Raw genomic sequence first — 22,184 nt, 5'->3', positions numbered from 1 at the left:
TTAAGCAATATTGACAGTTTTCTCTTTAACCACTTTTACCATTAAAAAAGTAAAGGAACAAAGCTATTAAGTGTAAAATGCGTTTAAAGTTGGATATCATTTATGATAGAAGAATAAAGAAAAATTCAATCTATATTGACATTGCTCTTTTATTCTTCTATCAGAAATTACTTTCAACTTTTCTGAAACATTGGATGTGTTTAGGGCTTAACACGTTCGCGGACGTGAATGCTATAGCATTCCGATGTAAAATGACGTGAATGCTATAGCATTCACATTGTCAGCCAATTTTTGTTCATTTACTTGTATACAATCTTAAGTTTTGGTGATTAATATACATAATACGATTTATTTTAACAAGGTACATTTTATAATAAATAAAAAATAATAATAATAAAAAATAATTAATAAATAAAAACAAAAAAACTGATTTCGAAAATAATTGGGTGTCATTTTTTTCACCTCTCTGAATTTGCTTGCGTCCGCGAACGTGCTAAATAATAGCACGGTTACACTACAGCTTTTTGCCGGGTTAACCCACTTCATGAGGATTTATTGCTTAATCTGGTCAAATCTGACCAGATTTGCCATACAAAAATTAAATCCACTCACGACTGGGTTTATTTTAAATCCGGCACAAATCCACCAAAAATACAGTGTTGTATTCGGTATTTGTGCAAAAAAAACCAACTCTACTCAAAAAGTACCAAAAGTTGCAACTGTTTTTGCAACAGAGTTAGTCGTGTTTTACACGTTTACGATTGGTCGCATGAGATTTTATGGAGTTAATAAATCTAAAGTCATTTGAAAATCATAAAATTATTTATTTTTTTACTTTAGACACTTTTTTAAAAAAAGTACGCTTGATACCATGATACAAAAATGTATCCCTGTGTGTAAAATATACCAATATGAGAAATTGTCATACGAGAAATTGCAAAAGTGTAAAACACGACTTTATTAGTTATTTTGTATGTATACGTAAACAAACATCAGCTGACAGTTTATATCCTCGAAAAGCTAAGTGTAACCAGCAAAGATTAACCCACTGGATCTATTAAACCCAGTGGGTTAACCTTCAATAGTGTAACCGGGGTATAAAACTTGGCCTCCCATTCACTTTTCGCGTTTTTAGTTAATGACCCAAATAGCACGGTTACACTACAGATTTTTGCCGGGTTAACCCACTTCATGAGGATTTATTTGCTTAATCTACTCAAATCTGACCAGATTTGCCATACAAAAATTAAATCCTCTCATGGCTGGGTTTATTTTAAATCCGGCACAAATCCACCAAAAATACAGTGTTGTATTCGGTATTTGTGCAAAAAAATCCAACTCTACTCAAAAAGTACCAAAAGTTGCAACTGTTTTTGCAACAGAGTTAGTCGTGTTTTACACGTTTACGATTGGTCGCATGAGATTTTATGGAGTTAATAAATCTAAAGTTATTTGAAAATCATAAAATTATTTATTTTTTTACTTTAGACACTATTTTAAACAAAAAGTACGCTTGATACCATGATACAAAAATGTATCCCTGTGTGTAAAATATACCAATATGAGAAATTGTCATACGAGAAATTGTAAAAGTGTAAAACACGACTTTATTAGTTATTTTGTATGTATACGTAAACAAACATCAGCTGACAGTTTATATCCTCGAAAAGCTAAGTGTAACCAGCAAAGATTAACCCACTGGATCTATTAAACCCAGTGGGTTAACCTCAATAGTGTAACCGGGGTATTATTTTAAATCCGGCACAAATCCACCAAAAATACAGTGTTGTATTCGGTATTTGTGCAAAAAAATCCAACTCTACTCAAAAAGTACCAAAAGTTGCAACTGTTTTTGCAACAGAGTTTGTCGTGTTTTACACGTTTACGATTGGTCGCATGAGATTTTATGGAGTTAATAAATCTAAAGTTATTTGGAAATTTTTTGTTTTTCAAAATAGTCAGGCTTAATCCCATAGTTGTTGTTTTAATATTTTATTAAAACAACTTTAATTTATTAGTGGGAAAAAATTGGCGATGTTTACCAAGGGGTAAGGCAGGGAATACTATAGTTTCAGATCTCGCCACAGATCTTCATCAGTTCCCTTATTTCTTGTTTTTCAACAAGAAACTTTTTATACCCAAGTGTCAATTGCTAGCTCAAATAGATACGTGCGCAAAGAAACACTCTGATCGAGAATTTCTTTGGCACTACCTAAACTCTAGCAACTTCACTTGCAAACAAATCCAAATTTTTCCCACTGCTATGCGTTCGTCGATTCTCGACGACAAAGCACATAACTAATTTGTTGGTATTGCATACTACAGCAATAAACAACATTTTGACGGTGCCCGGTCTCACAATTAGGAGGGTTGGCGTTTTTTGTTTGGGATGACGACTTATATTTTGTTTTTCAAAATAGTCAGGCTTAATCCCATAGTTGTTGTTTTAATATTTTATTAAAACAACTTTAATTTATTAGTGGGAAAAAATTGGCGATGTTTACCAAGGGGTAAGGCAGGGAATACTATAGTTTCAGATCTCGCCACAGATCTTCATCAGTTCCCTTATTTCTTGTTTTTCAACAAGAAACTTTTTATACCCAAGTGTCAATTGCTAGCTCAAATAGATACGTGCGCAAAGAAACACTCTGATCGAGAATTTCTTTGGCACTACCTAAACTCTAGCAACTTCACTTGCAAACAAATCCAAATTTTTCCCACTGCTATGCGTTCGTCGATTCTCGACGACAAAGCACATAACTAATTTGTTGGTATTGCATACTACAGCAATAAACAACATTTTGACGGTGCCCGGTCTCACAATTAGGAGGGTTGGCGTTTTTTGTTTGGGATGACGACTTATATTTTGTTTTTCAAAATAGTCAGGCTTAATCCCATAGTTGTTGTTTTAATATTTTATTAAAACAACTTTAATTTATTAGTGGGAAAAAATTGGCGATGTTTACCAAGGGGTAAGGCAGGGAATACTATAGTTTCAGATCTCGCCACAGATCTTCATCAGTTCCCTTATTTCTTGTTTTTCAACAAGAAACTTAGCAGTGGGAAAAATTTGGATTTGTTTGCAAGTGAAGTTGCTAGAGTTTAGGTAGTGCCAAAGAAATTCTCGATCAGAGTGTTTCTTTGCGCACGTATCTATTTGAGCTAGCAATTGACACTTGGGTATAAAAAGTTTCTTGTTGAAAAACAAGAAATAAGGGAACTGATGAAGATCTGTGGCGAGATCTAAAACTATAGTATTCCCTGCCTTACCCCTTGGTAAACATCGCCAATTTTTTCCCACTAATAAATTAAAGTTGTTTTAATAAAATATTAAAACAACAACTATGGGATTAAGCCTGACTATTTTGAAAAACAAAATATAAGTCGTCATCCCAAACAAAAAACGCCAACCCTCCTAATTGTGAGACCGGGCACCGTCAAAATGTTGTTTATTGCTGTAGTATGCAATACCAACAAATTAGTTATGTGCTTTGTCGTCGAGAATCGACGAACGCATAGCAGTGGGAAAAATTTGGATTTGTTTGCAAGTGAAGTTGCTAGAGTTTAGGTAGTGCCATGGTACAATAATTCTTAGGTAGGCCACAGCTAACAGCTGATTACAATTTTTTTTTGTTATGGCTTAATCTGTCAAAACCGTGTTGACATGCAGAGTTGATATTTATTATTTGATCAAAAAATTGAACTCTGTTTTGTTTTCATTTCAACATTTCGTTCTTCTTCTTCTTTGTATACTCGTCCGTTATCATTCATCTAAACAATTTTGACGTTTTAAGCCATAGCGACAGGGTTGTATTTTTTTGGCGATTCTCATACCTGGCCTACCTATGAATTATTGTACCATGGGTAGTGCCAAAGAAATTCTCGATCAGAGTGTTTCTTTGCGCACGTATCTATTTGAGCTAGCAATTGACACTTGGGTATAAAAAGTTTCTTGTTGAAAAACAAGAAATAAGGGAACTGATGAAGATCTGTGGCGAGATCTGAAACTATAGTATTCCCTGCCTTACCCCTTGGTAAACATCGCCAATTTTTTCCCACTAATAAATTAAAGTTGTTTTAATAAAATATAAAAACAACAACTATGGGATTAAGCCTGACTATTTTGAAAAACAAAATATAAGTCGTCATCCCAAACAAAAAACGCCAACCCTCCTAATTGTGAGACCGGGCACCGTCAAAATGTTGTTTATTGCTGTAGTATGCAATACCAACAAATTAGTTATGTGCTTTGTCGTCGAGAATCGACGAACGCATAGCAGTGGGAAAAATTTGGATTTGTTTGCAAGTGAAGTTGCTAGAGTTTAGGTAGTGCCAAAGAAATTCTCGATCAGAGTGTTTCTTTGCGCACGTATCTATTTGAGCTAGCAATTGACACTTGGGTATAAAAAGTTTCTTGTTGAAAAACAAGAAATAAGGGAACTGATGAAGATCTGTGGCGAGATCTGAAACTATAGTATTCCCTGCCTTACCCCTTGGTAAACATCGCCAATTTTTTCCCACTAATAAATTAAAGTTGTTTTAATAAAATATTAAAACAACAACTATGGGATTAAGCCTGACTATTTTGAAAAACAAAATATAAGTCGTCATCCCAAACAAAAAACGCCAACCCTCCTAATTGTGAGACCGGGCACCGTCAAAATGTTGTTTATTGCTGTAGTATGCAATACCAACAAATTAGTTATGTGCTTTGTCGTCGAGAATCGACGAACGCATAGCAGTGGGAAAAATTTGGATTTGTTTGCAAGTGAAGTTGCTAGAGTTTAGGTAGTGCCAAAGAAATTCTCGATCAGAGTGTTTCTTTGCGCACGTATCTATTTGAGCTAGCAATTGACACTTGGGTATAAAAAGTTTCTTGTTGAAAAACAAGAAATAAGGGAACTGATGAAGATCTGTGGCGAGATCTGAAACTATAGTATTCCCTGCCTTACCCCTTGGTAAACATCGCCAATTTTTTCCCACTAATAAATTAAAGTTGTTTTAATAAAATATTAAAACAACAACTATGGGATTAAGCCTGACTATTTTGAAAAACAAAATATAAGTCGTCATCCCAAACAAAAAACGCCAACCCTCCTAGTTATTTGGAAATCATAAAATTATTTATTTTTTTTTCATTAGACACTTTTTTAACAAAAAGTACGATTGATATCATGATACAAAAATGTATCCCTGTGTGTAAAATATACCAATATGAGGAAAGAGGGGACGATATCTCATACGAGAAATTGTAGAAATTGTAAAAGTGTAACACACGACTTTATTAGTTATTTTGTATGTATACGTAAACAAACATCAGCTGAAAGTTTATAGCCAGCAAAGATTAACCCACTGGATCTATTAAACCCAGTGGGTTAACCTTCAATAGTGTAACCGGGGTAAAAAAGTCATATAAACAGTACAACCTGTAGCATATTTTATTTATAGTAATTCCGACAGAATAAGCAAATACACCCAGGCCTTGTTTTTCACAATTTTGTTGAACCTGTAATGGGATTCTCTAACGTTTTTTTTTTTGTTATCGACAAAAATCGTTAAAATTAAAATGCGTATAATTTTGGTAATTAACGATATTTTCACGGTAAAGAATTGACATTTGCGACGAGTAAAAAGTAGTCGTAATGCTTGGTTTACATTTACGAAATCCACTCGATTTCAACTGTCAATTCCATTGCTCAAACGTCAAATGAAATCCAATCGATTTCAGATGAGTTTTCATTTGACGTATACGCAAAGGAATTGACAGTTGAAATCGAGTGGATTTCGTAAATGTAAACAAAGTATAAAGTTCTACCGATAGCAAGAGTGTTGTCAACATTTTTTTTTAACTATTCATTCATAATTTTTCGTTTTAATTTTAACGATTTTTGTCGGTAACTCAAAAAATGAGTGAGAGAATCGCACTACTGACCTACCTTCTGGATTATTGTACCATGATATTAAAAAACACTCCAGAAAGAACCGGGCGAAACAATTCGAGCAATGTAAATGCCCTTCATTTAAGCTACATAATGCGAAGCACCCTTTAAACGTGTATTGATATATGTACCATTGTGAACCACCCTAATGCCGTAAACATACCAACTACTATTCACATACAACTGTGACCGCAAAAGAAAGTACTAGAATGACATTATTTGTACAATTTTTTGCAAGCGTGCGCGCCAATGCTGGTTTATAAAGCAATGTTTTGACCAAGAAAAAATCATTCCTAAAATAAGCGTGAATTTGACCGAACGTGTGATTGCCGAAAGAAAATACACACGAAAAGAAGATAAAAAGAGAAAAAGTGCAACCAAGATAATTTGGAGTATTAAGTTTAGATTTTATATAAACAACTAACAAACAAAACACATACAAGGTAAGTGAAATATAAATAAATTATGAAATTTTAAAAAATAGTTTTAAAAATATATTGAATTGTGGTGTAGAAAAATGTGTGAAACCGAAAAAAGCACGTGGGCGTTGCATTTTTCAGGGGGAACTACTTGACGGTTAAAGCCAATTAAATGCAAAAATTCTTTAGCAACAGAATGGAGAATATAATTAAGTAAATTGTAAAGGCGACTTACAAGGCTTTGGAGTAGCAGTCATGAACTTGGAGAAAATATCTGGAAAAGTTTTTATTACGTTCTGAAAAGCATGAGTCACATTTTTCCATTGAATCTCCTATACTGTAGTAGTGGTGTGTTGCATTGAAAAAATGAAGTACTGTTCTTTATTTGGAAGTGCAGAAAATTTCATGGCAATGTACTGGGTAGATAAAAAAATAGGTTATATTTGTTTCCCTCCTCTTGTGGCTGGGGTAATAACCGCATGTTTGATTTTTTCATAGATTACAAAAATATTTCACACATGCTAAGCGTGTGTATTAGCTTAACCTCCATTTTCTTTATCTTGCTTGGGTATAAAAAATATCGTATGACCAATATTAGCACATTTCATTTTAATCACCTTTTGGGTTTTTTGTTTTATCTCCCCAGCTGTGTGTGCCTTGGTGCATTTTATTTTTTATTCTTTCTATAGTTGTGTGCCGTCTCTATATTTTTCATTCGCATTTTGTTTGGAAGTAGTGACGACAGCTGCGGCGGGATGAATGTGTTTCCCCGTTTCGTGTATGTACAACATTTTAGGGCCTTGGTAACAAAGAAGAATGTTCTCCAACTATATGGAATACAAATAAGCGTAATTATGACGCGCTTGCAGATGTTCTTGTAGTTTTCACGTTTATTTAATTCTATTCTCCATTCTATTTGTTATATTTCTTTTTTGAAATGTGTTTTTTCAAACATTCGGGGAACTTGCAGATGTTCTTGTAGTTTTTACGTTCATTTAATTTTATTCTCCAGCTATTTGTTATATTTCTTTTATAAAATGTGTTTTTTTTTGTTTTTCAAACATTCGGCGTCATTGCTGTTTGCTATATTTCCCCTTTGCTATTTAGGGGTTGTCTATAATTTTCTGGAAATATTGGGTTTTTAGTGGATTTATTTTCAATGCAGTAAAAAATCAAATACATATTTACGGTGTAAACTGTATTACTAGTTGTTTCCATTTATTGCATCAGTCAAGCAAACGTGTTTTCGTTCCATATTGTTCTCATACATTCTGCTGATTTTTTTTGCATGTAATCGGTCCATTATTACATGTTTTTCTCGTAAAGAATTCCCTAGAAGAATGTTTATAGAATTTATATGTGAAGTTTCCAGACATTTCTTTGCAAAAACGTATTTGCAACCTTGAACTGTTGTACCGCCAAAATTGCAAAACTACATCGGCTGAAACAGCTGATTCATCAACCCCTAACAGCAAATGGCGGAAATTGATATCATCGGCGTTTTGAGTACCCTGTGTGTGAGAGCGAGAGAGAACGATGTCACATCTGCCAAAGTAGCAAGTGGTGGTGGCAAATGCCTATACCGTGTTCACACAATGTAATTTTTTGTTATAGGAACATATAAAATTAAAATAATTATCGATTGAAAGTAAACTAAAGCAAATAAGGAAAATACATATAAACAAAAAACACAATGTCATTAAAATTAGTCATAATTGCAATTGGCAAACAAAAGGGAAAAGCCAGAAAAGAATTTCATCGGAGTAATAACAACAATTATGAAAAGGAGTTAAAAGGGAAATCAGAAATACACATTGAAATGTTTAACAAATACATATAATTAAATTTTCTCCAAAAATAATGCAAGTTATAAAAACATAACCACAAAGCTGATAAAAAAATATATTACTAATTTTCAAATCAAATATTAAATAACAATTTAATTTTCTTTTAACTAACATTTTCCCCATTTTTTCCTTTTTACAGATGTCTAAAGCTCCCGCTGTTGGTATTGATTTGGGTACAACCTACTCTTGCGTAGGTGTATTCCAACATGGCAAAGTAGAAATTATTGCCAACGATCAAGGTAATCGTACCACACCATCATATGTTGCCTTTACCGATACTGAACGTCTTATTGGAGACGCTGCCAAAAATCAAGTCGCTATGAATCCCACAAATACCATCTTTGATGCTAAGCGTTTGATTGGTCGTAAATTCGATGATGCTGCCGTTCAAGCTGATATGAAACATTGGCCCTTCGATGTCGTCAATGTAGACAGTAAACCAAAAATTCAAGTTGTCTACAAAGATGAAAAGAAGACCTTCTTCCCCGAAGAAATCTCTTCGATGGTCTTGTCCAAAATGAAGGAAACCGCTGAAGCCTATTTGGGTAAAGCTGTAACCAATGCTGTCATCACAGTACCAGCCTATTTCAATGATTCACAGCGTCAAGCTACCAAGGATGCTGGTACCATTGCCGGTTTGAACGTTTTGCGTATCATTAACGAACCCACAGCTGCCGCCATTGCCTACGGTTTGGACAAGAAGGCCGTTGGTGAACGTAATGTATTGATTTTCGATTTGGGCGGTGGTACTTTCGATGTATCCATTCTCTCCATTGATGACGGCATCTTCGAGGTCAAGTCCACTGCTGGTGACACCCATTTGGGTGGTGAAGATTTCGACAATCGCCTAGTCACCCACTTTGTTCAGGAATTCAAGCGCAAGCACAAGAAGGATCTGTCCACCAACAAACGTGCCTTGCGTCGTCTCCGCACCGCTTGTGAACGTGCAAAGCGTACTTTGTCCTCATCCACTCAGGCTAGCATTGAAATCGATTCCTTGTTCGAAGGTACCGATTTCTATACCTCCATCACCCGTGCCCGTTTCGAGGAATTGAACGCTGATTTGTTCCGTAGCACCATGGATCCCGTTGAGAAGGCTTTGCGCGATGCCAAGCTCGATAAGTCCGCCATCCACGATATTGTCTTGGTTGGTGGTTCCACCCGTATCCCCAAGGTACAAAAGTTGTTGCAAGATTTCTTCAATGGCAAGGAATTGAACAAGTCCATCAATCCCGATGAAGCCGTTGCCTACGGTGCTGCCGTCCAGGCCGCTATCTTGCACGGCGACAAGTCCCAAGAAGTCCAAGACTTGTTGTTGCTCGACGTTACCCCCTTGTCTTTGGGTATTGAAACCGCTGGCGGTGTCATGAGCGTACTCATTAAGCGTAACACCACCATTCCCACTAAGCAAACCCAGACCTTTACCACTTACTCCGACAACCAACCCGGTGTATTGATCCAGGTCTATGAAGGTGAACGTGCCATGACCAAGGACAACAACTTGTTGGGCAAATTCGAATTGTCTGGCATTCCCCCAGCACCCCGCGGTGTACCCCAAATCGAAGTTACCTTCGATATTGATGCTAACGGTATCTTGAATGTCACCGCCTTGGAACGTTCCACCAACAAGGAAAACAAGATCACCATCACCAACGACAAGGGCCGTTTGTCCAAGGAAGATATCGAGCGTATGGTCAACGAAGCTGAGAAATACCGCAATGAAGATGAAAAGCAAAAGGAAACCATTGCTGCCAAGAACTCCTTGGAATCCTACTGCTTCAACATGAAGGCTACTTTGGATGAAGAAAACTTGAAATCCAAGATCTCCGAATCCGACCGCACTACCATTATGGATAAATGCAATGAAACCATCAAATGGTTGGATGCCAATCAATTGGCCGACAAGGAAGAATACGAACACCGTCAAAAGGAATTGGAAGGTGTTTGCAATCCAATCATCACCAAGTTGTACCAAGGTGCTGGTGGTGCTCCCGGTGGCATGCCTGGCGGTATGCCCGGTGGTTTCCCAGGCGCCGGTGGTGCTGCTCCTGGTGCTGGTTCCGGTGCCGGTCCCACCATCGAAGAAGTCGATTAAACAATTCGCTCCCAACAACCAAGACAATGAAATTTCTCGTATTTTAACAACATCTCTACCAAAAATATAAATATGCTGCTTGGATTTTAAAAAAACATCAAACCTTAGAACAAGAACAACAACTGCGGTCTTCATTCGTATTTCCTAAATTCCATCTACAACAACACATTCTCTACTACAATGTTGACTATATTTAGAAAGAAACTTCTCTAAGTAAAATAATTACAGTTTTACTTTGCATTTTCTCGTAAAAACGAACAAAATAAAACCAAAATTTATGAATGAAGCTACAGAAAAGAAACAAAACTTTGTGTTTTAATTTTCTTTTAAAAGGAGGCAGGGAGGGAATGTTGAGAGGCTATTAAATCTAATTGCAAAATTTAACATGAGGTGTTAATCAAATCCAACCAGTCTTAACTTTGTGTGAAGGACAAAGTTCAATGAATTGTTAATGAACTTTCTCGTTGGTTTTGTTTCTCACTTCGTCGTCGTAAGCGGTTTCTGAAACTGTTTAATTTTTAATATTGCTGCTATATATTTTCGTAACCACTTAAATTATTTTGATTATTCATTAGATTCGAGAAAGAGAAGAAACAAAGAAAAAATATTTTTTCTTGAAACATGGAGAAATTCCAAAAAACGTGAGTCAATAACATGAGCGTGTATGGTTGTTGTTTCTAGTTTTTATTAAATATAGTTTATATGTACGTCGTCTTCTAGAAATTATACGAATGACGTCATTCTCCTTAGTTTGCCGGACGAACAGTTGGTTGGTTTCTTTTGTTTTCTTTTTTTCACTGCTGATGCTATTCTTGTTTGCGGCGTGTGTATTCTTTTGTTGTTACTCAAATTTCGTCATTCGATTATTTCACGTGGTAGCAAAAAATATTTTAGCAAGTCCAAATGGCTAGTTTAATGTTTTGTTTATTATAATTGTCTGAAAATTAGCATAACAAGTATGCAGGGTGAATATTAAAACAAGTGGAGGGTAAAGAAAAAGTACGCTACAGGTGGTGCTAAGTTTGACTTTGCTCGTGTTTTCTGTAGGATGTCGTTATAAAACTGAATTTGGAATTTTCCAGGCATTTAGTCATTCATTTAGAAGACTTAAAAAAAGGGTGCTTCTATAGACACTTTCTGAAAGAAAGGATGGCTGATTTCCGTATCGTCAGATTCTTTGTATTTTTTAAACTTCGTCAAAATATTTCAGTTGCACACTTAGGGGTCGATTATCAATAGCAATTATCGTTGAGTGGAGTTGTCAGTTGTCAAAATTACTTTATGTATGGCAACCTTCAAATGAAGTTGCGAATCTCAGTTGACGAACCGGCTATTTTTCAGCAACCAGTTATTTTCAGTTGCAGTGAATATTTTCGAAGAAACAAGTAAAATTGAAAGAAAAAAACATTTTCTTAACAATTGTTGATTATTTGCATGATTAATTTTGTGTATCAAAAATATGGTGAAAATAACAAAACAGTTTGAAATATCAATTGATAAATTGAGTGCAAACCCAATGTGCACATGATTTCCATCTATACAGCCGACTACGCCGCGGAATTACGTTTTTGAATAAAAATGATTTTTATTTTGTCTTTTTCCTCCTCCGTCAATGATCCAATTTGTCCTCTATCAAGTGGACAACTTCCCTCAATACGTTCGACAATGAATGTAGATTGATCCATGCAGTTGTTGCAATCATTGCCATTCGACTTTTGGAAACACTTTTAAAAGTGGGGGTATTGCTGTTGATCTGTAACTTACTTTGAAGTCATCCTTTAACGTTTCCACAATGTAAATTACAGCATCCTTTGGCAATCGAAAATACGACTTAAACCTAAAATAATTTACTGATTATACAGATCTTTCCAACACGAGCTTCAACTTACAGTACAGATGGCAATTCTAATGGATTCGACAATGTCCTTTAAATTTCTTCTAATAGATGTCATGTCGTGTACATTTTCTTAATCATCAAAAATAATTCCACTGCCTCGAAAATAATTCCACTGCCTCGAAAATGCAACTAAATGCATCAGAAATAAGAATTATACAAACATGTTTGCTTTTACCTGCGTTAAAAATGCACAATTATGACGTTTTGAAATACATACAGTGACTGTCACTGATAATGATGCAACCTGAAGGGTCAAGGGTCAAGATTTTTTAACAATTCAAAAACCAATTTTGTAGGATGAAAAGTTGTCTTTAAGATGGCATACAAAAATATTCCGTTTACAGTACCGTTATGCTAAAATTTTATAGGAAAACAAAAATGGACATTTTTGAAGTGAGCATTAAAAATGATGCGCCACAATAATCGATTAATAATTTCCAAATTTTTCACTGTTTATGCCATTTTAGTAATCAGAATGGTGGAATAGTTAATTGGTCCCATATCGTTTTCAGTACTTTTGTCATTGATTCCGATAGAAAAAATGATGTTCCTGACGTAATTCTGACATGAATGTAATTAATGTCCCTTTGTAGGCACTTTGGCTAGAAATATCTAGATTTTGAAGTTATTTTCAAAAAAATTACTATGAAACATCATAAAGGGTTATGTCCAGAGTACGTACAAACAATTTAATGACATATGGAAAGTCCTGTATTAGCCAGACTTGCCCTGTATTATAGTTGTCTTTAACGGCGTTGTCCTGATAGAGGTAAAAAACAGGGCAAAGGACCCAATTTTTTTGCACTTTTCTTTGAAATTAGTTTTGAGAAATATTGTTAACAATGTTTCGACCCTGTTTGCATTTATAAAAATAAAAATTTCAACACCTTTTGTTGCCATTCAAGCCCAAACAATAATACTTCTTACGAAGCGTTTTGATAGCGACAGTTTAATTATTTAAACGCAGGTGTGTGCTGGCTTCTTCAACAAGTAAAATCGCCAGATATACTGATTTTCATCCGAACTGAGAATTTTACTCCACACAATGTCCGCAAAAATACTACATTGACTGAAAAAACCCACACGAAAAAGTAATTGGAGTGCTTCTATGAATATCGTCGAAGGGAGTTGGTATTCAAGCCCAAACGAATACCAACAATGGGTGTGGAAATTTTTTTTATAAAAGCAGACATGGTCAAGACATTGTTAACAATGTTTCTTAAAACTATTTTCAAAAAAAATGCAATAACCTTTGTTTTATGTCCTGATTTTTTCCTACATCAGGGCAATGCCGTTAAAGACTAGTCTAATATGGGGTAAGCCTGGCTGATACAGGACTTTCCATATATCATCAAATTTTTTTTACGTACTCTAGACATAACCCTTAATAATTTTTCATAGTCATTCTTTGGAAAATAGCTTAAAAAAATAGACATTTCTAGCCAAATTGTCTGCAAAGGGACATTAATTACAATCATGCCAAAATTACGTCAGGAACATCATTTTTTCTATCGGAATCAATGACAAAACTACTGCAAACGATAGGGGACCAACTATTCCACCATTCTGATTACTAAAATGGCAGAAAAAGCGAAAAATTTGGAAATTATTGATCGATTATTGTGGTGCATCATTTTTAATGCTCACTTCAAAAATGCCCATTTTATGTTTTCCGGAAAAATTTTAGTATAACGGTACTGTAAATGGAATATTTTTGTAAGCCATCTTGCTAAATTGTTTTTTGAATTGTTAAAAAATCTCAACTCCAAGTTAACAAGTTATTAATTAACGTTTACTTTTTTTATTGCAGGTTGCATCATTTTCAGTGACAGTCACTGTAGCTTCGCATTTGTTAAGTATTACGGCATTATGAAACGCAGTACTTCAGACATTTGCCAGGCATCTGACGATATGGAAGTTAGCCGATGCCTCTAAAAGAATGGGTGCTTCTATAGACCCTTTCTGAAAGAATGGTTACTTCTATAGACCCTTTCTGAAAGAATGGGTGCTTCTATAGACCCTTTCTGAAAGAATGGGTGCTTCTATAGACCCTTTCTGAAAGAATGGGTGCTTCTATAGACCCTTTCTGAAAGAATGGGTGCTTCTATAGACCCTTTCTGAAAGAATGGTTACTTCTATAGACCCTTTCTGAAAGAATGGTTGCTTCTATAGACCCTTTCTGAAAGAATGGTTACTTCTATAGACCCTTTCTGAAAGAATGGGTGCTTCTATAGACCCTTTCTGAAAGAATGGGTGCTTCTATAGACCTTTTCTGAAAGAATGGGTGCTTCTATAGACCCTTTCTGAAAGAATGGTTACTTCTATAGACCCTTTCTGAAAGAATGGGTGCTTCTATAGACCCTTTCTGAAAGAATGGGTGCTTCTATAGACCCTTTCTGAAAGAATGGGTGCTTCTATAGACCCTTTCTGAAAGAATGGGTGCTTCTATAGACCCTTTCTGAAAGAATGGGTGCTTCTATAGACCCTTTCTGAAAGAATGGGTGCTTCTATAGACCCTTTCTGAAAGAATGGGTGCTTCTATAGACCCTTTCTGAAAGAATGGGTGCTTCTATAGACCTTTTCTGAAAGAATGGGTGCTTCTATAGACCCTTTCCGAAAGAATGGGTGCTTCTATAGACCCTTTCTGAAAGAATGGGTGCTTCTATAGACCCTTTCTGAAAGAATGGGTGCTTCTGTAGACCCTTTCTGAAAGAATGGGTGCTTCTATAGACCCTTTCTGAAAGAATGGGTGCTTCTATAGACCCTTTCTGAAAGAATGGGTGCTTCTATAGACCCTTTCTGAAAGAATGGGTGCTTCTATAGACCCTTTCTGAAAGAATGGGTGCTTCTATAGACCCTTTCTGAAAGAATGGGTGCTTCTATAGACCCTTTCTGAGAGAATGGGTGCTTCTATAGACCCTTTCTGAAAGAATGGGTGCTTCTATAGACCCTTTCTGAAAGAATGGGTGCTTCTATAGACCCTTTCTGAAAGAATGGGTGCTTCTATAGACCCTTTCTGAAATAATTGGTGCTTCTATAGACCCTTTCTGAGAGAATGGGTGCTTTTATAGACCCTTTCTGAAATAATTGGTGCTTCTATAGACCCTTTCTGAAAGAATGGGTGCTTTTATAGACCCTTTCTGAGAGAATGATTGCTTTTATAGACCCTTTCTGAAAGAATGGGTGCTTCTATAGACCCTTTCTGAATGAATGATTGCTTCTATAGACCCTTTCTGAAAGAATGGGTGCTTCTATAGACCCTTTCTGAAAGAATGGGTGCTTTTATAGACCCTTTCTGAAAGAATGGGTGCTTTTATAGACCCTTTCTGAAAGAATGGGTGCTTTTATAGACCCTTTCTGAAAGAATGGGTGCTTTTATAGACCCTTTCTGAAAGAATGGGTGCTTCTATAGACCCTTTCTGAAAGAGTGGGTGCTTCCATAGACCCTTTCTGAAAGAATGGGTGCTTCTATAGACCCTTTCTGAAAGAATGGGTGCTTTTATAGACCCTTTCTGAAAGAATAGGTGCTTCTATAGACCCTTTCTGAAAGAATGGGTGCTTCTATAGACCCTTTCTGAAAGAATGGGTGCTTCTATAGACCCTTTCTGAAAGAATGGGTGCTTCTATAGACCCTTTCTGAAAGAATGGGTGCTTTTATAGACCCTTTCTGAAAGAATGGGTGCTTTTATAGACCCTTTCTGAAAGAATGGGTGCTTTTATAGACCCTTTCTGAAAGAATGGGTGCTTTTATAGACCCTTTCTGAAAGAATGGGTGCTTTTATAGACCCTTTCTGAAAGAATGGGTGCTTTTATAGACCCTTTCTGAAAGAATGGGTGCTTCTATAGACCCTTTCTGAAAGAATGGGTGCTTCTATAGACCCTTTCTGAAAGAATGGGTGCTTTTATAGACCCTTTCTGAAAGAATGGGTGCTTCTATAGACCCTTTCTGAAAGAATGGGTGCTTCTATAGACCCTTTCTGAAAGAATGGGTGCTTCTATAGACCCTTTCTGAAAGAATGGGTGCTTCTATAGACACTTTCTGAAAGAATGGGTGCTTCTATAGACCCTTTCTGAGAGAATGGGTGCTTTTATAGACCCTTTCTGAAATAATTGGTGCTTCTATAGACCCTTTCTGAGAGAATGGGTGCTTTTATAGACCCTTTCTGAAATAATTGGTGCTTCTATAGACCCTTTCTGAAAGAATGGGTGCTTTTATAGACCCTTTCTGAGAGAATGATTGCTTTTATAGACCCTTTCTGAAAGAATGGGTGCTTCTATAGACCCTTTCTGAAAGAATGATTGCTTTTATAGACCCTTTCTGAAAGAACGGGTGCTTTTATAGACCCTTTCTGAAAGAATGGGTGCTTTTATAGAACCTTTCTGAAAGAATGGGTGCTTCTATAGAACCTTTCTGAAAGAATGGGTGCTTCTATAGACCCTTTCTGAAAGAATGGGTGCTTTTATAGACCCTTTCTGAAAGAATGGGTGCTTTAATAGACCCTTTCTGAAAGAATGGGTGCTTTTATAGACCCTTTCTGAAAGAATGGGTGCTTTAATAGACCCTTTCTGAAAGAATGGGTGCTTTTATAGACCCTTTCTGAAAGAATGGGTGCTTTAATAGACCCTTTCTGAAAGAATGGGTGCTTTTATAGACCCTTTCTGAAAGAATGGGTGCTTCTATAGACCCTTTCTGAAAGAGTGGGTGCTTCCATAGACCCTTTCTGAAAGAATGGGTGCTTCTATAGACCCTTTCTGAAAGAGTGGGTGCTTCCATAGACCCTTTCTGAAAGAATGATTGCTTTTATAGACCCTTTCTGAAAGAACGGGTGCTTTTATAGACCCTTTCTGAAAGAATGGGTGCTTTTATAGAACCTTTCTGAAAGAATGGGTGCTTCTATAGAACCTTTCTGAAAGAATGGGTGCTTCTATAGACCCTTTCTGAAAGAGTGGGTGCTTCCATAAACCCTTTCTGAAAGAATGATTGCTTTTATAGACCCTTTCTGAAAGAACGGGTGCTTTTATAGACCCTTTCTGAAAGAATGGGTGCTTTTATAGAACCTTTCTGAAAGAATGGGTGCTTCTATAGAACCTTTCTGAAAGAATGGGTGCTTCTATAGACCCTTTCTGAAAGAATGGGTGCTTTTATAGACCCTTTCTGAAAGAATGGGTGCTTAAATAGACCCTTTCTGAAAGAATGGGTGCTTTTATAGACCCTTTCTGAAAGAATGGGTGCTTTAATAGACCCTTTCTGAAAGAATGGGTGCTTTTATAGACCCTTTCTGAAAGAATGGGTGCTTTAATAGACCCTTTCTGAAAGAATGGGTGCTTTTATAGACCCTTTCTGAAAGAATGGGTGCTTCTATAGACCCTTTCTGAAAGAGTGGGTGCTTCCATAGACCCTTTCTGAAAGAATGGGTGCTTCTATAGACCCTTTCAGAAAGAGTGGGTGCTTCTATAGACCCTTTCTGAAAGAATGGGTGCTTCTATAGACCCTTTCTGAAAGAATGGGTGCTTCTATAGACCCTTTCTGAAAGAATGGGTGCTTCTATAGACCCTTTCTGAAAGAATGGGTGCTTCTATAGACCCTTTCTGAAAGAATGGGTGCTTCGATAGACCATTTCTGAAAGACCCTTTCTGAAAGAATGGTGGTTCTGTACACCCTTTCTGAAAGAATGGGTGCTTCTATAGACCCTTTCTGAAAGAATGGGTGCTTCTATAGACCCTTTATGAAAGAATGGGTGCTTCTATAGACCCTTTCTGAAAGAATGGGTGCTTCTATAGACACTTTCTGAAAGAATGGGTGTTCTATAGACCCTTTCTGAAAGAATGGGTGTTCTATAGACCCTTTCTGAAAGAATGGGTGTTTATATAGACCCTTTCTGAAATAATGGGTATTTCCATAGACCCTTTCTGAAAGAATGGGTGCTTCTATAGACCCTTTCTGAAAAAATTAGTGCTTTTATAGACCCTTTCTGAAAGAATGGGTGCTTCTATAGACCCTTATGAAAGAATGGGTGCTTCTATAGACCCTTTCTGAAAGAATGGGTGCTTCTATAGACCCTTTCTGAAAGAATATGTGCTTCTATAGACATTTTCTGAAAGAATATGTGCTTCTATAGACACTTTCTGAAAGAATATGTGATACTATAGACCCTTCCTGAAAGAATGTGTGCTTCTATAGACCCTTTCTGAAAGAATGGGTGTTCTATAGACCCTTTCTGAAAGAATGGGTGCTTCTATAGACCCTTTCTGAAAGAATGGGTGCTTCTATAGACCCTTTCTGAAAGAATGGGATCTTTTATAGACCCTTTCTGAAAGAATGGGTGCTTCTATAGACCCTTTCTGAAAGAATGGGTGCTTCTATAGACCCTTTCTGAAAGAATGGGTGCTTCTATAGACCCTTTCTGAAAGTATGGGTGCTTCTATAGACCCTTTCTGAAAGAATGGGTGCTTCTATAGACCCTTTCTGAAAGAATGGGTGCTTCTATAGACCCTTTCTGAAAGAATGGGTGCTTCTATAGACCCTTTCTGAAAGTATGGGTGCTTCTATAGACCCTTTCTGAAAGAATGGGTGCTTCTATAGACCCTTTCTGAAAGAATGGGTGCTTCTATATACCCTTTCTGAAAGTATGGGTGCTTCTATAGACCCTTTCTGAAAGAATGGATGCTTTTATAGACCCTTTCTGAAAGAATGGGTGCTTCTATAGACCCTTTCTGAAAGAATGGGTGCTTCTATAGACCCTTTCTGAAAGAATGGGTGCTTCTATAGACCCTTTCTGAAAGAATGGGTGCTTCTATAGACCCTTTCTGAAAGAATGGGTGCTTCTATAGACCCTTTCTGAAAGAATAAGTGCTTCTATAGACCCTTTCTGAAAGAATGGGTGCTTTTATAGACCCTTTCTGAAAGAATGGGTGCTTCTATAGACCCTTTCTGAAAGAATGGGTGCTTCTATAGACCCTTTCTGAAAGAATGGGTGCTTCTATAGACCCTTTCTGAACGAATGGGTGCTTCTATAGACCCTTTCTGAAAGAATGGGTGCTTCTATAGACCCTTTCTGAAAGAATGGGTGCTTCTATAGACACTTTCGGAGAGAATGGGGCTTCTATAGACACTTTCGGAGAGAATGGGGCTTCTATAGACACTTTCGGAGAGAATGGGGCTTCTATAGACACTTTCGGAGAGAACATGTGTTTCTATAGACCATTTCTGAAAGAACATGTGTTTCTATAGACCCTTTCTGAAAGAACATGTGTTTCTATAGACCCTTTCTAAAAGAATGGGTGCTTCTATAGACCCTTTATGAAAGAATGGGTGCTTCTATAGACCCTTTCTGAAAGAATGGGTGCTTCTATAGACACTTTCTGAAAGAATGGGTGTTCTATAGACCCTTTCTGAAAGAATGGGTGTTCTATAGACCCTTTCTGAAAGAATGGGTGTTTATATAGACCCTTTCTGAAATAATGGGTATTTCCATAGACCCTTTCTGAAAGAATGGGTGCTTCTATAGACCCTTTCTGAAAGAATATGTGCTTCTATAGACATTTTCTGAAAGAATATGTGCTACTATAGACACTTTCTGAAAGAATGGGTGCTTCTATAGACCCTTTCTGAACGAATGGGTGCTTCTATAGACACTTTCTGAAAGAATGGGTGCTTCTATAGACCCTTTCTGAAAGAATGGGTGCTTCTATAGACCCTTTCTGAAAGAATGGGTGCTTCTATAGACACTTTCGGAGAGAATGGGGCTTCTATAGACACTTTCGGAGAGAATGGGGCTTCTATAGACACTTTCGGAGAGAATGGGGCTTCTATAGACACTTTCGGAGAGAACATGTGTTTCTATAGACCATTTCTGAAAGAACATGTGTTTCTATAGACCCTTTCTGAAAGAACATGTGTTTCTATAGACCCTTTCTAAAAGAATGGGTGCTTCTATAGACCCTTTATGAAAGAATGGGTGCTTCTATAGACCCTTTCTGAAAGAATGGGTGCTTCTATAGACACTTTCTGAAAGAATGGGTGTTCTATAGACCCTTTCTGAAAGAATGGGTGTTCTATAGACCCTTTCTGAAAGAATGGGTGTTTATATAGACCCCTTCTGAAATAATGGGTATTTCCATAGACCCTTTCTGAAAGAATGGGTGCTTCTATAGACCCTTTCTGAAAAAATTAGTGCTTTTATAGACCCTTTCTGAAAGAATGGGTGCTTCTATAGACCCTTATGAAAGAATGGGTGCTTCTATAGACCCTTTCTGAAAGAATGGGTGCTTCTATAGACCCTTTCTGAAATAATGGGTATTTCTATAGACCCTTTCTGAAGAAATGGGTGCTTCTATAGACGGTTTCGGAGAGAATGGGTGCTCCTATAGACACTTTCTGAAATAATATGTGCTTCTATAGACCCTTTCTAAAAGAATGGGTGCTTCTATAGACCCTTTATGAAAGAATGGGTATTTATATAGACCCTTTCTGAAATAATGGGTATTTCTATAGACCCTTTCTGAAAGAATGGATGCTCTTATAGACGGTTTCGGAGAGAATGGGTGCTTCTATAGACCCTTTCTGAAAATATGGGTGCTTCTATAGACCCTTTCTGAAAGAATGGGTGCTTTTATAGACCCTTTCAGAAGGAATGGGTGCTTCTATAGACCCTTTCTGAAAGAATGGGTGCTTTTATAGACCCTTTCTGAAAGAATGGGTGCTTCTATAGACCCTTTCTGAAAGAATGGGTGCTTCTATAGACCCTTTCTGAAAGAATGGGTGCTTCTATAGACCCTTTCTGAAAGAATGGGTGCTTCTATAGACCCTTTCTGAAAGAATGGGTGCTTTTATAGACCCTTTCTGAAAGAATGGGTGCTTCTATAGACCCTTTCTGAAAGAATGGGTGCTTCTATAGACCCTTTCTGAAAGAATGGGTGCTTCTATAGACCCTTTCTGAAAGAATGGGTGCTTCTATAGACCCTTTCTGAAAGAATGGGTGCTTCTATAGACCCTTTCTGAAAGAATGGGTGCTTCTATAGACACTTTCGGAGAGAATGGGGCTTCTATAGACACTTTCGGAGAGAATGGGGCTTCTATAGACACTTTCGGAGAGAATGGGGCTTCTATAGACACTTTCGGAGAGAATGGGGCTTCTATAGACACTTTCGGAGAGAATGGGGCTTCTATAGACACTTTCGGAGAGAATGGGGCTTCTATAGACACTTTCGGAGAGAATGGGGCTTCTATAGACACTTTCTGAAAGAACATGTGTTTCTATAGAGCCTTTCTGAAAGAACATGTGTTTCTATAGACCCTTTCTGAAAGAACATGTGTTTCTATAGACCCTTTCTGAGAGAATGGGTGCTTCTATAGATAATAGGTATTTCTTTAGACCCTTTCTGAAAGAATGGGTGGTTATATAGACCCTTTCTGAAAGAATGGGTATTTCTATAGACCCTTTCTGAAAGAATGGGTGTTTATATAGACCCTTTCTGAAATAATGGGTATTTCTATAGACCCTTTCTGAAGGAATGGGTGCTTCTATAGACGGTTTCGGAGAGAATGGGTGCTCCTATAGACTTTTTCTGAAATAATATGTGCTTCTATAGACCCTTTCTAAAAGAATGGGTGCTTCTATAGACCCTTTATGAAAGAATGGGTATTTATATAGACCCTTTCTGAAATAATGGGTATTTCTATAGACCCTTTCTGAAAGAATGGATGCTTCTATAGACGGTTTCGGAGAGAATGGGTGCTTCTATAGACACTTTCTGAAAGAATGGGTGCTTCTGTAGACCCTTTCTGAAAGAATGGGTGCTTCTATAGACCCTTTCTGAAAGAATAGGTGCTTCTATAGACCCTTTCCGAAAGAATGGGTGCTTCTATAGACCCTTTCTGAAAGAATGGGTGCTTTTATAGACCCTTTCCGAAAGAATGGGTGCTTTTATAGACGGTTTCGGAGATAATGGGTGCTTCTATAGACCCTTTCTGAAAGAATGGGTGCT

At 36.9% G+C, this 22,184-nt stretch overlaps 1 protein-coding gene and 1 long non-coding RNA gene across 5 annotated transcripts; one reads left to right on the top strand and one right to left on the bottom strand.

Annotated features, from left to right (window-relative positions):
• The first annotated feature begins 6,109 nt into the window (after nt 1–6,109).
• Hsc70-4 (Heat shock protein 70 cognate 4) lies at nt 6,110–10,606 on the top strand. Of its 2 annotated transcripts, none has more exons than XM_073982872.1 (2): nt 6,110–6,382; nt 8,345–10,606. In XM_073982872.1, the coding sequence occupies exon 2, from the start codon at nt 8,345–8,347 to the stop codon at nt 10,298–10,300; it is 1,956 nt and encodes a 651-aa protein (XP_073838973.1). In that variant the 5' UTR covers nt 6,110–6,382; the 3' UTR covers nt 10,301–10,606. The 2 variants fall into 2 exon arrangements, with proteins under 2 accessions (XP_073838973.1, XP_073838984.1); XM_073982883.1 differs by lacking the exon at nt 6,110–6,382 and adding an exon at nt 8,043–8,053.
• On the bottom strand, nt 6,326–7,883 carry LOC141402150 (uncharacterized). Of its 3 annotated transcripts, none has more exons than XR_012412540.1 (2): nt 7,539–7,883; nt 6,326–7,482 (listed from the first exon to the last, which is right to left on the bottom strand). It is a non-coding gene; the product is annotated as an uncharacterized lncRNA (long non-coding RNA). The 3 variants fall into 3 exon arrangements; XR_012412541.1 differs by having other exon boundaries at nt 6,326–7,472; XR_012412539.1 differs by having other exon boundaries at nt 7,547–7,883.
• Nucleotides 10,607–22,184: the final 11,578 nt, after the last annotated feature.

This window comes from Musca autumnalis, unplaced genomic scaffold (genome assembly GCF_047663935.1).
Source record: "Musca autumnalis isolate F117 unplaced genomic scaffold, ASM4766393v1 scaffold_1, whole genome shotgun sequence".
Classification (NCBI taxonomy): domain Eukaryota; kingdom Metazoa; phylum Arthropoda; class Insecta; order Diptera; family Muscidae; genus Musca; species Musca autumnalis.
The sequence above is the reverse complement of the archived record's forward strand: the minus strand, read 5'-3'. Positions and strand labels throughout refer to the sequence as shown.